At 41.6% G+C, this 11,626-nt stretch overlaps 1 protein-coding gene across 1 annotated transcript in view; it reads right to left on the bottom strand.

Moving 5' to 3' along the window:
* Positions 1–7,177: 7,177 nt before the first annotated feature.
* Positions 7,178–11,626, bottom strand: part of TNFSF4 (TNF superfamily member 4) — a 105,533-nt gene continuing 101,084 nt past the window's right edge. The window contains exons 3-4 of the mRNA XM_060088573.1: positions 9,075–9,123; positions 7,178–7,527 (exon numbers count right to left, since the gene is read on the bottom strand). Of these exons, the coding sequence (XP_059944556.1) occupies positions 7,178–7,527; positions 9,075–9,123 (399 nt within the window). The remainder of the gene's footprint in view (positions 7,528–9,074; positions 9,124–11,626) is intronic.

The raw sequence follows: 11,626 nt of genomic DNA, 5'->3' as shown, positions 1-11,626 counted from the left end.
TTAATCCTTACCTCCAACCATGACCAAACACAGATTTCTGTCCTGGAAAACAGAATATGCTCAAATAAAGGAATGAGGGAGTGAGTGTCATAACCACAGTGGAAGTTCCTTGTCCCCAGAAAACACCATGAGAATTTCCACCTCTAGGCATTTGCACACACTGTTCTCCCCCTGCTATGTTCTCCTTTCCTCTTCTCCAATCTAAATTCTGCAAGGTTCTTCCATTTGCTTTAGTGATTTCCCCATCACTAAAGCAGATAAATTCCATTATTCACTTGGCACTCACTTTCTGCCTTGTGGAGTGACTTTTGTAAATTAATAATTATTGAGTAATATTCCATTGTATATATGTGCCACATCTTCTTTATCCATTCATCTGTTGATGGACACTTAGGTTGCTTCCATGTCCTGGCTATTGAAAATAGAGCTGCAATGAACATTGTGGTACATGACCCTTTTGGAATTATGGTTTTCTCAGGGTATATGCCCAGTAGTGAGATTGCTGGGTCGTATGGTAGTTCTATTTATAGTTTTTTAAGGAACCTCCATACTGTTCTCCATAATTGCTGTATCAATTTACATTCCCACTAACAGTGCAAGAGGGTTCCCTTTTCTCCACACCTTCTCCAGCATTTATTGTTTGTAGATTTTTTGATGATAGCCATTCTGACTGGTGTGAGATGATATCTCATTGTGGTTTTGATTTGCATTTCTCTAATGATTAATGATGTTGAGCATTCTTTCATGTGTTTGTTAGCAGTCTGTATATCTTTGGAGAAATATCTATTTAGGTCTTCTGCCCATTTTTGGATTGGATTGTTTGTTTTTCTGATATTGAGCTGCATGAGCTGCTTGTAAATTTTGGAGATTAATCCTTTGTCAGTTGCTTCATTTGCAAACATTTTCTCCCATTCTGAGGGTTGTCTTTTCGTCTTGTTTATGGTTTCCTTTGCTGTGCAAAAGATTTTAAGTTTCACTGGGTTACATTTGTTTATTTTTGTTTTTATTTCCATTTCTCTAGGAGGTGGGTCAAAAAGGATCTTGCTGTGATTTACGTTATAGAGTGTTCTGCCTGTGTTTTCCTCTAAGAGTTTGATAGTTTCTGGCCTTACATTTAGGTCTTTAATCCATTTTGAGTTTATTTTTGTGTATGGTGTTGTCTGTCACACAGAGTGAAGTAAGTCAGAAAGAGAAAAACAAATACCGTATGCTAACACATATATATGGAATCTAAAAAAAAAAAAATGGTCATGAAGAACCTAGGGGCAGGATGGGAATAAAGACTCAGACCTACTAGAGAATGGACTTGAGGACATGGGGAGGGGGAAGGGTAAGCTGGGATGAAGTGAGAGAGTGACATGGACATATATACACTATCAAATGTAAAACAGATAGCTAGTGGGAAGCAGCCACATAGCACAGGGAGATCAGCTTGGTGCTTTGTGACCACCTAGAGGGGTGGGATAGGGAGGGTGGGAGGGAGGGAGACACAAGAGGGAAGAGATATGGAAATATATGTATATGTATAACTGACTCACTTTGTTATAAAGCAGAAACACACCATTGTAAAGCAATTATACTCCAATAAAGATGTTAAAAAAATACAAAAAAAGATAAAGAAACCAACAGAAAAAATAAATAAATAAAAATAATAATTATTGAGTATTGAGACCAACTATGTTCCAGGCAATATGTTAGGTACTCTTATGCTCACAATAACCCACAAGGTATGTGTTAATAACCCCTCTTTACAGATAAAGAAAGTAAGATTCAGAGAGGTTTAAAAAAAAGAAAAATTTGTCAAGGTCACCAAGCTAGAGAATGACAGAGTCAGGACCTAAAACTAGGTTCCAAACATCATGAGCTTTTCACCATAGCACTCTGCTTCATTTTGTCCATTCATCTCATTCATTTATTGAACTAGAGTGTATCATTTTCTTAATCCAATGAGAACTCACTGAGGCATGTAGGCCTGGTAAGAGGTTATCTCTATAGTCTAAAGAAGAGTTACTGAGGAGAAGCCATAGCCCACAGGCTCATGGGTGGGGACTGGGAAAAGGAGGAAAACAGGATGACACTGGGGCTTCTGGCTTCAGCAATGATTATGATGTCTTTAAACAACATCATGAATCAGGAGGAGGGGCAGGCTTGGTGAGGGGGAGGACATTCTTTTGTGAGCATCCTGAGTAAAGTGCCCAGTACTTCCACATGGAGTTTCCCAGAGGCAGGGCAGCAGTGGTTAAAAGCATGGTTTTTGGTGTCAACTATCCCTGGTCTTGATTCTGAGCTCCACCACTTATAAGCTGTATGTCTTTGGGCAAATTACTTTACCCCTTAGAGTTTGTTTTTCATACATAAAACAGGAATAATAATACCTACCGCCAAGGGCTGTTGAGAAGACAGAATTAAACAATTCATATAAAATGGCTAATATGATGTCTGGCCTATAAGTACTCAATGAATGGCATTTATCACTAATTATATAGATGATTACAGTAAGTTTGACTCTGGAGTGCAAGACATCTGAGCTGGAGAATGATTTTAGATATCAGTATATGAGCAGAGGTTGAAGGCATAAGAATCAATGAAATTGGCAAGTGTATGGAACAGAGATCACAACTCAAATGCCCCATGGCCAGGCAGTAAGTGAGTGAAGTGAGCTGGTATAAGCACATTTGCACATTGTATGAAATGGGGGGAACTCTGGAGAAATGGAGAGTGCATAGTCCCTCTAAAGAAGGAGCCTGCTACCCTGCTTGAGATGATTCCTGTCATGTCAAAACTGGGCCCAGCATCACCAGGTCTCCTGTTTTATATCGTTTTGTCAAAAGAAGCCAAAAATTCCCCAATGTTTAAGTGTAAGCAACTAAATTCAAACTTAACAAGCAAATTGAACACATATATAAGCCAGACGGTGGCTTCTTGGCTGCCAGACTGTGACCCCCATTGTAGAGAAAGAGGGCTGAAGATGGAGCTCTATAGAGCATTATTGTAAAAGTGATGGGTAGAGAAAGAGGAGGGGTAAAGGCAGCAAACAGAGAGGGAAAGAGTGGACCAGAAAGCGCTGAGTTCAGAAAAGTCAGGGAAGAGGAGCATTCAGGAAGGAGAGAGTTAACACCATCACAGGTGGCACAGGGATCACTGTGGCCAGTTTGTGCACACAAACTCATTAAGTGTTAGGACCTCTACTTAAAACTGCAGATGTAGGGCTTCCCTGGTGGCGCAGTGGTTGAGAATCTGCCTGCTAATGCAGGGGACATGGGTTCGAGCCCTGGTCTGGGAGGATCCCACATGCCGCGGAGCAACTAGGCCCGTGAGCCACAACTACTGAGCCTGCGCGTCTGGAGCCTGTGCTCTGCAGCAAGAGAGGCCGTGATAGTGAGAGGCCCACACACTGTGATGAAGAGTGGCCCCCACTTGCCACAACTAGAGAAAGCCCTCGCACAGAAACGAAGACCCAGCACAGCAAAAATAAATAAAATAAATAAACTCCTACCCCCAACATCTTCTTAAAAAAAAAAAAAAAGAAAGAAAAGAAAACTATCAATATGGGAGAAAGGGGAGGGGTTATAACATAAAATAAACTTGGGAATATACAAAAGTATCTTGAAAAAGAGTGAAAGAATATTTGAAGAGACAAGAGGTAATGTGTTGAGACCCAAGAAGAAATTTCTGCAATTTAGTCTTGTAAGATATAAGGAAGTGTGTTAGGCAAGTTTATCCAATGCTTTAAAAAAAAAAAAAAAAAAACTGCAGATGTAATTACTACTAAGGAGAGGGGACATAATACTCAAAGAGACCATCCCACAGTTAGAGACAAGACAAGAAGTCCCAAGGGAAAGGACAACAGTACCTAGTAGAATTCTATTTGTATCAGTCTCTTGAACCATGAAGAGGAGCCCTGCGGACTTCCAGTGAATGTCTTTTCAAAAGCAAAGGTGGACTTTGGCAGCTCAAGCATCCCTTGGACACAATTGGGAATTGGAGGCAGATAGAAAACCAGAAAGTTTACCCTGTCCTCCCCTCATCGGGGAATTAGCTGATCAGAACACGGAAAGGAAGAGAAGGATAAATAAAAACTCTCAACACTCTAACCAGTAGTGAATTCTGAGATCTTTTATTTGTTTCCCTGTAGATATCAATATTATTATTAGCTATATTATTAATGTTAATATTAATACTCTCTGAGAGCCAGGAGAGCACTAAACACAAAACTATGGTTTAAAATAGGGGACCTGCCCTGTATACTTAAGAACTAATTACAATTTGAATCAAGATTGGAATCCCTTAAGCCATTCCCTAAACAGAAAGTCACTAAGTAACAATTGGCAACTGCCCTCAAAGGAATCACCAAAAAGGCTGAGGGAAAATGTTAGTTTGTACGAGAAAAAAAAAAAACTCCATACGTAAAAGAGAAGATTATACATATTGACTCACAGCAACCAGTACATAGGTATTTACTATGTACATTCACAGTTAGCATTATGAGCATAAGATTCTAAAATGATCATTCAACAAGGGAGGAAAAAAGCAGGATCCAAAAATGGGGAATTAGTTGTCTAAGGTCCCTTGGCTAGTTAGTGACTCTTAGAATTCAAATCTCCTGACTTTTCATTTCCACAAAACTCCACTGTTTTTGGAGAAAGGTTAGTTATCCCTTTGAAGGAATGATTTACATGGGACACACATACTTTGACGGTTGGCAGCTGGGGGAGTGAGTCTAGTGGATGGCAGAAATGTCCCTGTGTGGCTGGAGGAGGCCAGCATGGGAAGAGCAGGCCATGTGTACACACAGGGAGTGGGCGCCTGTGAGGAGGGGCCATAACACCAAAGACAACCAACCCACAAAACAAGCTTTGGCTTGGAATGTGTACATCCAGAAGAAATATAGTCAGAAATTCCAAACTTAAAAAAGTAAACATACATTTTCTTAAATATTATCTATATTCATAAACATTTACTTAGAATAAGTAATACTGAATAACTTTGACTTTGAGAACATAGTCAATAACAAAGAAGTACACACGCACACACACACACGTTTAAATCCTCTGAGTAGTCAAGACGGGTCTCATAGAATATCTTGCTCAGAACAGTTCACGTAGGGGAGTTCCCTGGTGGTCCAGTGGTTAGGACTTGGCACTTTCACTGCCCTGGGCTAGGAACTAAGATCCTGCAAGCCGGCTTAGGGAATGGGGGGACCAGTTCATGTAAAGCATTTAGCCTAACGCTTGGTCTACAGCAGGCCCTCCATAGATGTTTACCTAGGATTATAACAATTATGTGAGTGCCTGGGCAGCCACTCAGAGTTTGGTTACTCTTACCTTATGCACAGTTTCTTTTATTTAGCTTCTTTTTATTTAGAATTTTGATTTAGCTTCTGCCTATAACAGATTAAAACTGAGTGGTGGGAATACAGTTGGAGACAGACAGGCACTTAATTGGAGATGGAAAATAATTGTATCAAACAGACAAGAAAAAAATCCAAATGTAATTGAGACCATTTAGCGTAGGGCCAAACTGCCTTCCACCTTTCTGGAGACCCTGAAGATATCACTGTAGCGCATCACAGTACAACTACTATGATGACCCAAAATCATCCAGAAATATTCTATGATATGTCACACACTCTATTTAAAATTGCAGGGAAACACTTGCTACCATTCTAAAAAGTTTTTATAAAAAAATTCAAATTTGTAAAAGTTTTGACACAGAAAACTTACAAATCATCTGGAAATTAAGAAAAATCACATTTGTCCACAATGCCATAAGCCAGATACATTAAGTGGGATATTTAAACTAAACATTAGGTGATCTTATTCTCTTGAAAGCCTTGGTATTGGCTGATTATTGGTCCTTCTAGCCTCAACTATCAATGTGAGATCATATGTGATATTATGGTGTTCCTAGACAGAGATCATTATTTTTCATAAGATGTAATAGCGTCTCAATGTCTTTTGACATAAAGTTGCAATTGATCATAGAATTGCTTCTTTTTTTTTTTTTTTTTTTTGCGGTACGCGGGCCTCTCACTGTTGTGGCCTCTCCTGTTGCGGAGCACAGGCTCCAGACGCACAGGCTCCACGGCATGTGGGATCTTCCCGGACCGGGGCACGAACCCGCGTCCTCCGCATCGGCAGGCGGACTCTCAACCACTGCGCCACCAGGGAAGCCCTCATTTTTTTTTTCTGAGACTAACAAGGTGGTCCATGAGTACAAGGTGTGGGGCTGAGTATGTAGCTCAGCACAAGCAGGAGGATGGGCATGTGCTACTTTGCCTCTCTGTGGCAAAGAATGTGATTTCCTTCCCAGACAATTTAAATTCCCACTGACTGTTGCCCTGAGAGGTCCAGTTTCACTGCTCTCCTGAGTGATAAAGATAACGCTCACAATAAATTATCTCACTCTCCCAGTTTAGAAAAATCTCTCTCAGTTTTCCTTAAGTCACTGATAAGATTTTTCACAGCATCACATCCCCGAGATGGTTCTTTGAAGGGAAATTTCTATCAAGAACATTTGGAGGCTGGGAAAGCAAAATGGAGAAAAAAAGAAAGAAAAAAGCACAGAGTATTCCTTAGCCAGCTATCTCATCAAGTCCTGACAGCTGTTTACAAGTTGATTTTCCTTTTGAACTCCGCCACATGAGAGAGGTATTTAGGCAATATGCAAACTTCAACCAATTTCATCTTGAAGAGGCACCTTTGGCTGCCAGGGGTCAATCCATCACCTTTGGCAGATTCATAAACCCTCTCCCTGGTCTTCTTCATTTTGACAGTGCCAGATGTCAAATATCCAGCAAATGGTAGTCAAGTTTCTTTTTCAATAATGAAAGTGCATTACAATAATTTCCTGATCAATAGAAACAACATCCTGAGGAAGAGGCACCTATTTTTCTCACTCTCTCGGAGGTGCCAACAGGCTTGAGGCAATCCTGAGGGATGAGGGCTAGGTGATTTAGAAGATATAAGGATAAATACATAAAGTTAATTGGTACATAAAATAAAGATTTAAATATCCCTGAGTGGGGGAGGGAGTGATCTTCTGGTCACATCTCAAGTGGCCATATATGAGGGCTGAGCTGGGATGACTCCTCCGCTCCCAAGGAAGAATCTGTGTCCTGTCCACCCCCAGTTTGGCATTCATGTTGGTGCCGGGCTTAGATGCAGCCATCGGGTCCTCAGTAGACACAGAATCCACCAGGATTTTGATGAATGAGAATCAATTCCCCACCATTCACCTGAATGTCTTCGCAGGAAGCATTGTGAGTGGTCACATTCAGGTAGACTTTGTCCTTGAAAGCCAGACTGGCCACTGTGACAGAGTCAACAGACGTGACCTTGCTCAGGGAGAAGAGGGGTTCCCGACCCTTCCGGTACTGAAGCCTGAGGCTGAGCTCCTGAGAGAAGTAGCCCTTCAGGGAGATGAGATAAAACCCATCACAGTTGATGATGATTGAGTTGTTTTGCACCTTCATGGTTCCATCCTTGTTTGGGGATGTGATGATGAAACCATTCTCATTTTCACACTCTAAGGAGGGTAGGGTAAAAAAAAAAAAAGATTCCTTAGCTCAGCGTTGGGCAACAGCCTTACAATATGTCTAGAAACACATGAAGAGAAAGAGACAGGGAGAGATTTTGAGAAGAATGAAAGGAAGAAAATACGGTTTTTCTCCTTGAGGGTTGGAATCTGCTTTCCCTGTGGAATAGATGAGGCAAAGCTAATACTAGTAGCCAAGAGAGTTACAGATGGGGCTGCAGTTCAAGAGCAGAGAGAATATAGCAACTGGCAGTTATCACAACATACCTGTGGCAGGAAATGGAGCCTCAAGGTTTCCCTGATTTTTCAAAACCAGGAGGGATTGGCAATTCGGTGCTTCCTTTCTTGCTCAATGGACAGACTAGGGCAAAGGGTGGTGGAAGTGCCCCTTGCCCGGGTCCTGAACACCCCCTCCATGCAAAGCAATTGCTTTTAACTCTTCTCTGTCCTCTCTCCACTTGATCATGAAATGAAAAATTTTCACATGCCCCGGGCACTAGACCTACCAACAGCATGTGTTACTGGCCTTTGCCAACAGTCACTTAAGCTTAGTTATGCTGTGATCCTAAGTAAAGCTTAGTAATGTCCGTGGGCTCAGATTCTGCTCATTAAGATGCATGTAGAAGAGCTCAAGAACATAGACCTACTTCTCCCTTCTACCTTTTTATTGCTAGTTTTTCCTGGAAGGTGTCTTGGGAATAGTGGTTGCCACAGGAGAAAGAAAAGGAAGAGTAGGAGGACACAGAATGATGGATTTCATAGCTTTGTGTGGGGCCATTTCAAGTGTAAATCAAAAAACCAAATTTCTTTTATTTCTATGGTAGCCTCAATATAATCCTGGGTGGTCAAGCAACCACATCTCAAACTCCCCACTCTGCCCCATGTCCCTCAGAGATAGGAAAGAATAGGTACTTTACTGAAATGTGCACTGCTGGGCACATTTCAGTAATTCTTGCTTTGTATCAAGTCCATGGGAAATACTCTGAATTGAAAGTAAGGATTACTTATAGAAGGCAAGATATACTTTCCTTTAGCTCAGGAGGACTTAACAAATGAATATCCATACAGAAACCACTGGTGGTTGTTCTAGTATTAATCATGGATCCAAATACTGCTCTCCAGGTAAAGTATCACCTTGACTTCAAGTCCCCCAACTCTCATTAAGGTAAAATCCCATCCTATAATAGAATTACTGGGGAATGACAAGTCTTACAGTCAGACAAACTTGTAAGAAGTAAAGCCTTAGTTTTCTTACCTAAAAAATGAGAATAATTCCTACTCAAAGGGTTCCTGGGAAGATTAAGTGAGGAATATGAAGTAATACAGTGACAAGCACATATTTGGTAACTAATTACTCCCCTTTTCTTCTTTATACACCTTCTTTGTCCCTAATGAAAACAATATGCAGCCTCCAACAATTTCAGGATTTAATGTTTCCTTAAGAAAAGAGAGAGATCTTGCGTTCTGGGAGAAATTAAGAGGCTGGAGAGAAGATTCTTTTAAAAATATGAATCAATTAAACTTTTGACAATACTTACTGGTAAACCGTACTCTGATACTTTGGATTGGAGGGTATTGAGATGGCACCTAAAGGAGGAAAAAGTATATATTTTTAAGAAAAAAATGAACAAATGGAATTCATATCCTGTGAAGCAGAAATGCAGTAGCCTGTAAAGGGAATGACTTGACAAGAGATTTGTTTTTTTCTATGTAGATTAGACCCAGCCTTCCTGCCTGCCCCCCTTGCCTTTCTATAACATCTCTTAAGGTAAGGTAGGAGTCTTCTTCTCTTTCGTGCAAGCATCTAAGTAAGATCTGTCCTCATTTGCCAAACTCTTCCTTGGCGTATTGTTTTGGCTCACTAAGCCCCAATTTCCCATTCTGGATAACAGAGCACATAACAGTCATCTTCTTAAGAAACCCATTCAGTCATAGAGATCCTTCATGGACAAGGCTGCGACCAATCAATCTTTCATGGCCACAGGCTCCCAGAATGCACTGGGAGTGAATTCTGAATGCTTCCTGACTGCTCGCTTTTTCACTGGAAAACAGGAGTAAGTGTCCTATTTTCAGGGCATACAGGCAATAAAAACTGTTCTAATCCTTCAGAGATGAGTAGATCTGCATGTAGCATTTTTTAATGTTGGGTCTTTCCCTACTCTTTTACCATGTGAAAAGTCTAACTTGAACCAAGTGAGTACTCAAAAGCAAGAAAGAAGTAAAACAATGAAGAAAGGAAAGCTAATAAATAAAACATCTGTGGAAATTTGGTGGTTAAAAGAACAAAGAAGTTCAATATGGAGCAAACTCCAAAATATTAACATATTAAGTGAGAAAAGCAAAAGCAAAGGGCAGAATCATGTATAAAGTACATTACCTCTTGTGTCAAAAAATAATGATAATGTTTGTGTGGGCACTGAATTTATCTGACAGAATATAATGTTGCCTCTGGGGAAAGGAACTGGAAGCCTGAGGACAGGAGTGGGAGGGACCCTTACTTTCCATGGTTTACTTTTTTATATTTTATAAATTTTCTATTACCTACTAAAAAAGGAAATAGAAAACAACAACAAAAACCCACCACCTACTGCACCTGCCAAGGACAAGAGCTCCTCCCACCAGGCTATTTTTGGCAAGATGTCCTGATCAAAGGTGTGGGGAGGAATTTGTTTTCATACTCTGGGGTGTGGAATCCCTGCTTCCCACTTTCCTGGCACACTCATACCAGCAGTCAAACAGATTCCACTGGGGCCTGCCCACGCAGATGAAGAATCCCCTACTTCCCTTGTACATAAAATCATAAGCCTCACCAAGCTTAAACCAACAGGCAGTGTAGGAAGAAGGAGAGCCTTTCTGAGCCCTGCCAGTGCCTGGGCCCCTGGAGCGATATTAGTCAGCAGTGAGCACGTGGAGAGGTGTTGACCTGGGAAGACTTGACAGTCTTCAGCTCTCTCCCCTCTGCGGACTGTTTGTGAGGCTGGATTGGTGTCCTTCATGCTTAAAGCAATGTTCTGGAAGAAGGCCTCTCAAAAGGCATATTACCCAATCACGATCACCATAATCCCCTGGGTAAATGAATACCCCCACTGCTCTCTGGGCAGGTTGGTCCCAGCCTGAATGGCCACCTTGTTAAAGTCAGAAGCAGCCTGCGCAGTCGCACAAAGAGCACAGGACTCAGCATGCAGCAACCTGCTCCTAATGCCAGCCAGGCAAGTATGGTGTCATCTTAGGAAAGTTTTATAACTTCTCTAGACATCAGTTTTCTCATCTTTAAAACTTCCTCGGGGCTTCCCTGGTGGCGCAGTGGTTGAGAGTCCGCCTGCTGATGCAGGAGACACGGGTTCGTGCCCCGGTCCGGGAGGATCCCACATGCCGCAGAGCGGCTGGGCCCGTGAGCCATGGCCGCTGAGCCTGTGCGTCCGGAGCCTGTGCTCCGCAATGGGAGAGGCCACAACAGTGAGAGGCCCAAGTACCGCAAAACCAAACAAACAAAAAAAACAACTTCCTCAAAGATCACAGACATCCCTTTCAGCACTAACTGTTCATGATTTAAATTTTAAAAGTTGCAACCCTAAGTCAATTTTAATAAAAGAGAAAAATAGGAAGCTTCCTCACCCCAAATTTGCATAAAGCTCTCTGACCTAAAAGTTCTCGTGGTTTGATTATTTGACTGACTTTGCAAAATCTCCAAAAGGTTCCTGCAAATAAAAGAAATTTCCTAGTGTTCTAAAATACTGTGATGACTAAGTAGGGGCAGTAATGACCAAGAGGACATTCTGAGACCAAGATGCTGAGAGGCAGCAAGGAAAGCACACGTGACTTCCTCTTTCAGGTAGATGCAAATGCAACTCCAGATTCGGGCTTCCTTTACTCCTCCTGAAGGTCACCCAGTATTACAAATTTGCATATTCTCACAAGTTTCTTCCTAGCATCAACACCACCAAGCCTAGGCAATGCTGAGAAATAAGACGGTGTTTCCTCTTGCTCCATGCCCTTCTACAACTTGTCCCTTCATCCTCCATACCTGATCACCTCATGCTGACTACCCCACTGCCCAGAAATACCCTCACAATGCCCAATTCAAGGCCTT

This window comes from Mesoplodon densirostris, chromosome 2 (assembly GCF_025265405.1).
Source record: "Mesoplodon densirostris isolate mMesDen1 chromosome 2, mMesDen1 primary haplotype, whole genome shotgun sequence".
Taxonomy (NCBI): domain Eukaryota; kingdom Metazoa; phylum Chordata; class Mammalia; order Artiodactyla; family Ziphiidae; genus Mesoplodon; species Mesoplodon densirostris.
This window is presented reverse-complemented; position numbering and strand designations above follow the sequence as displayed.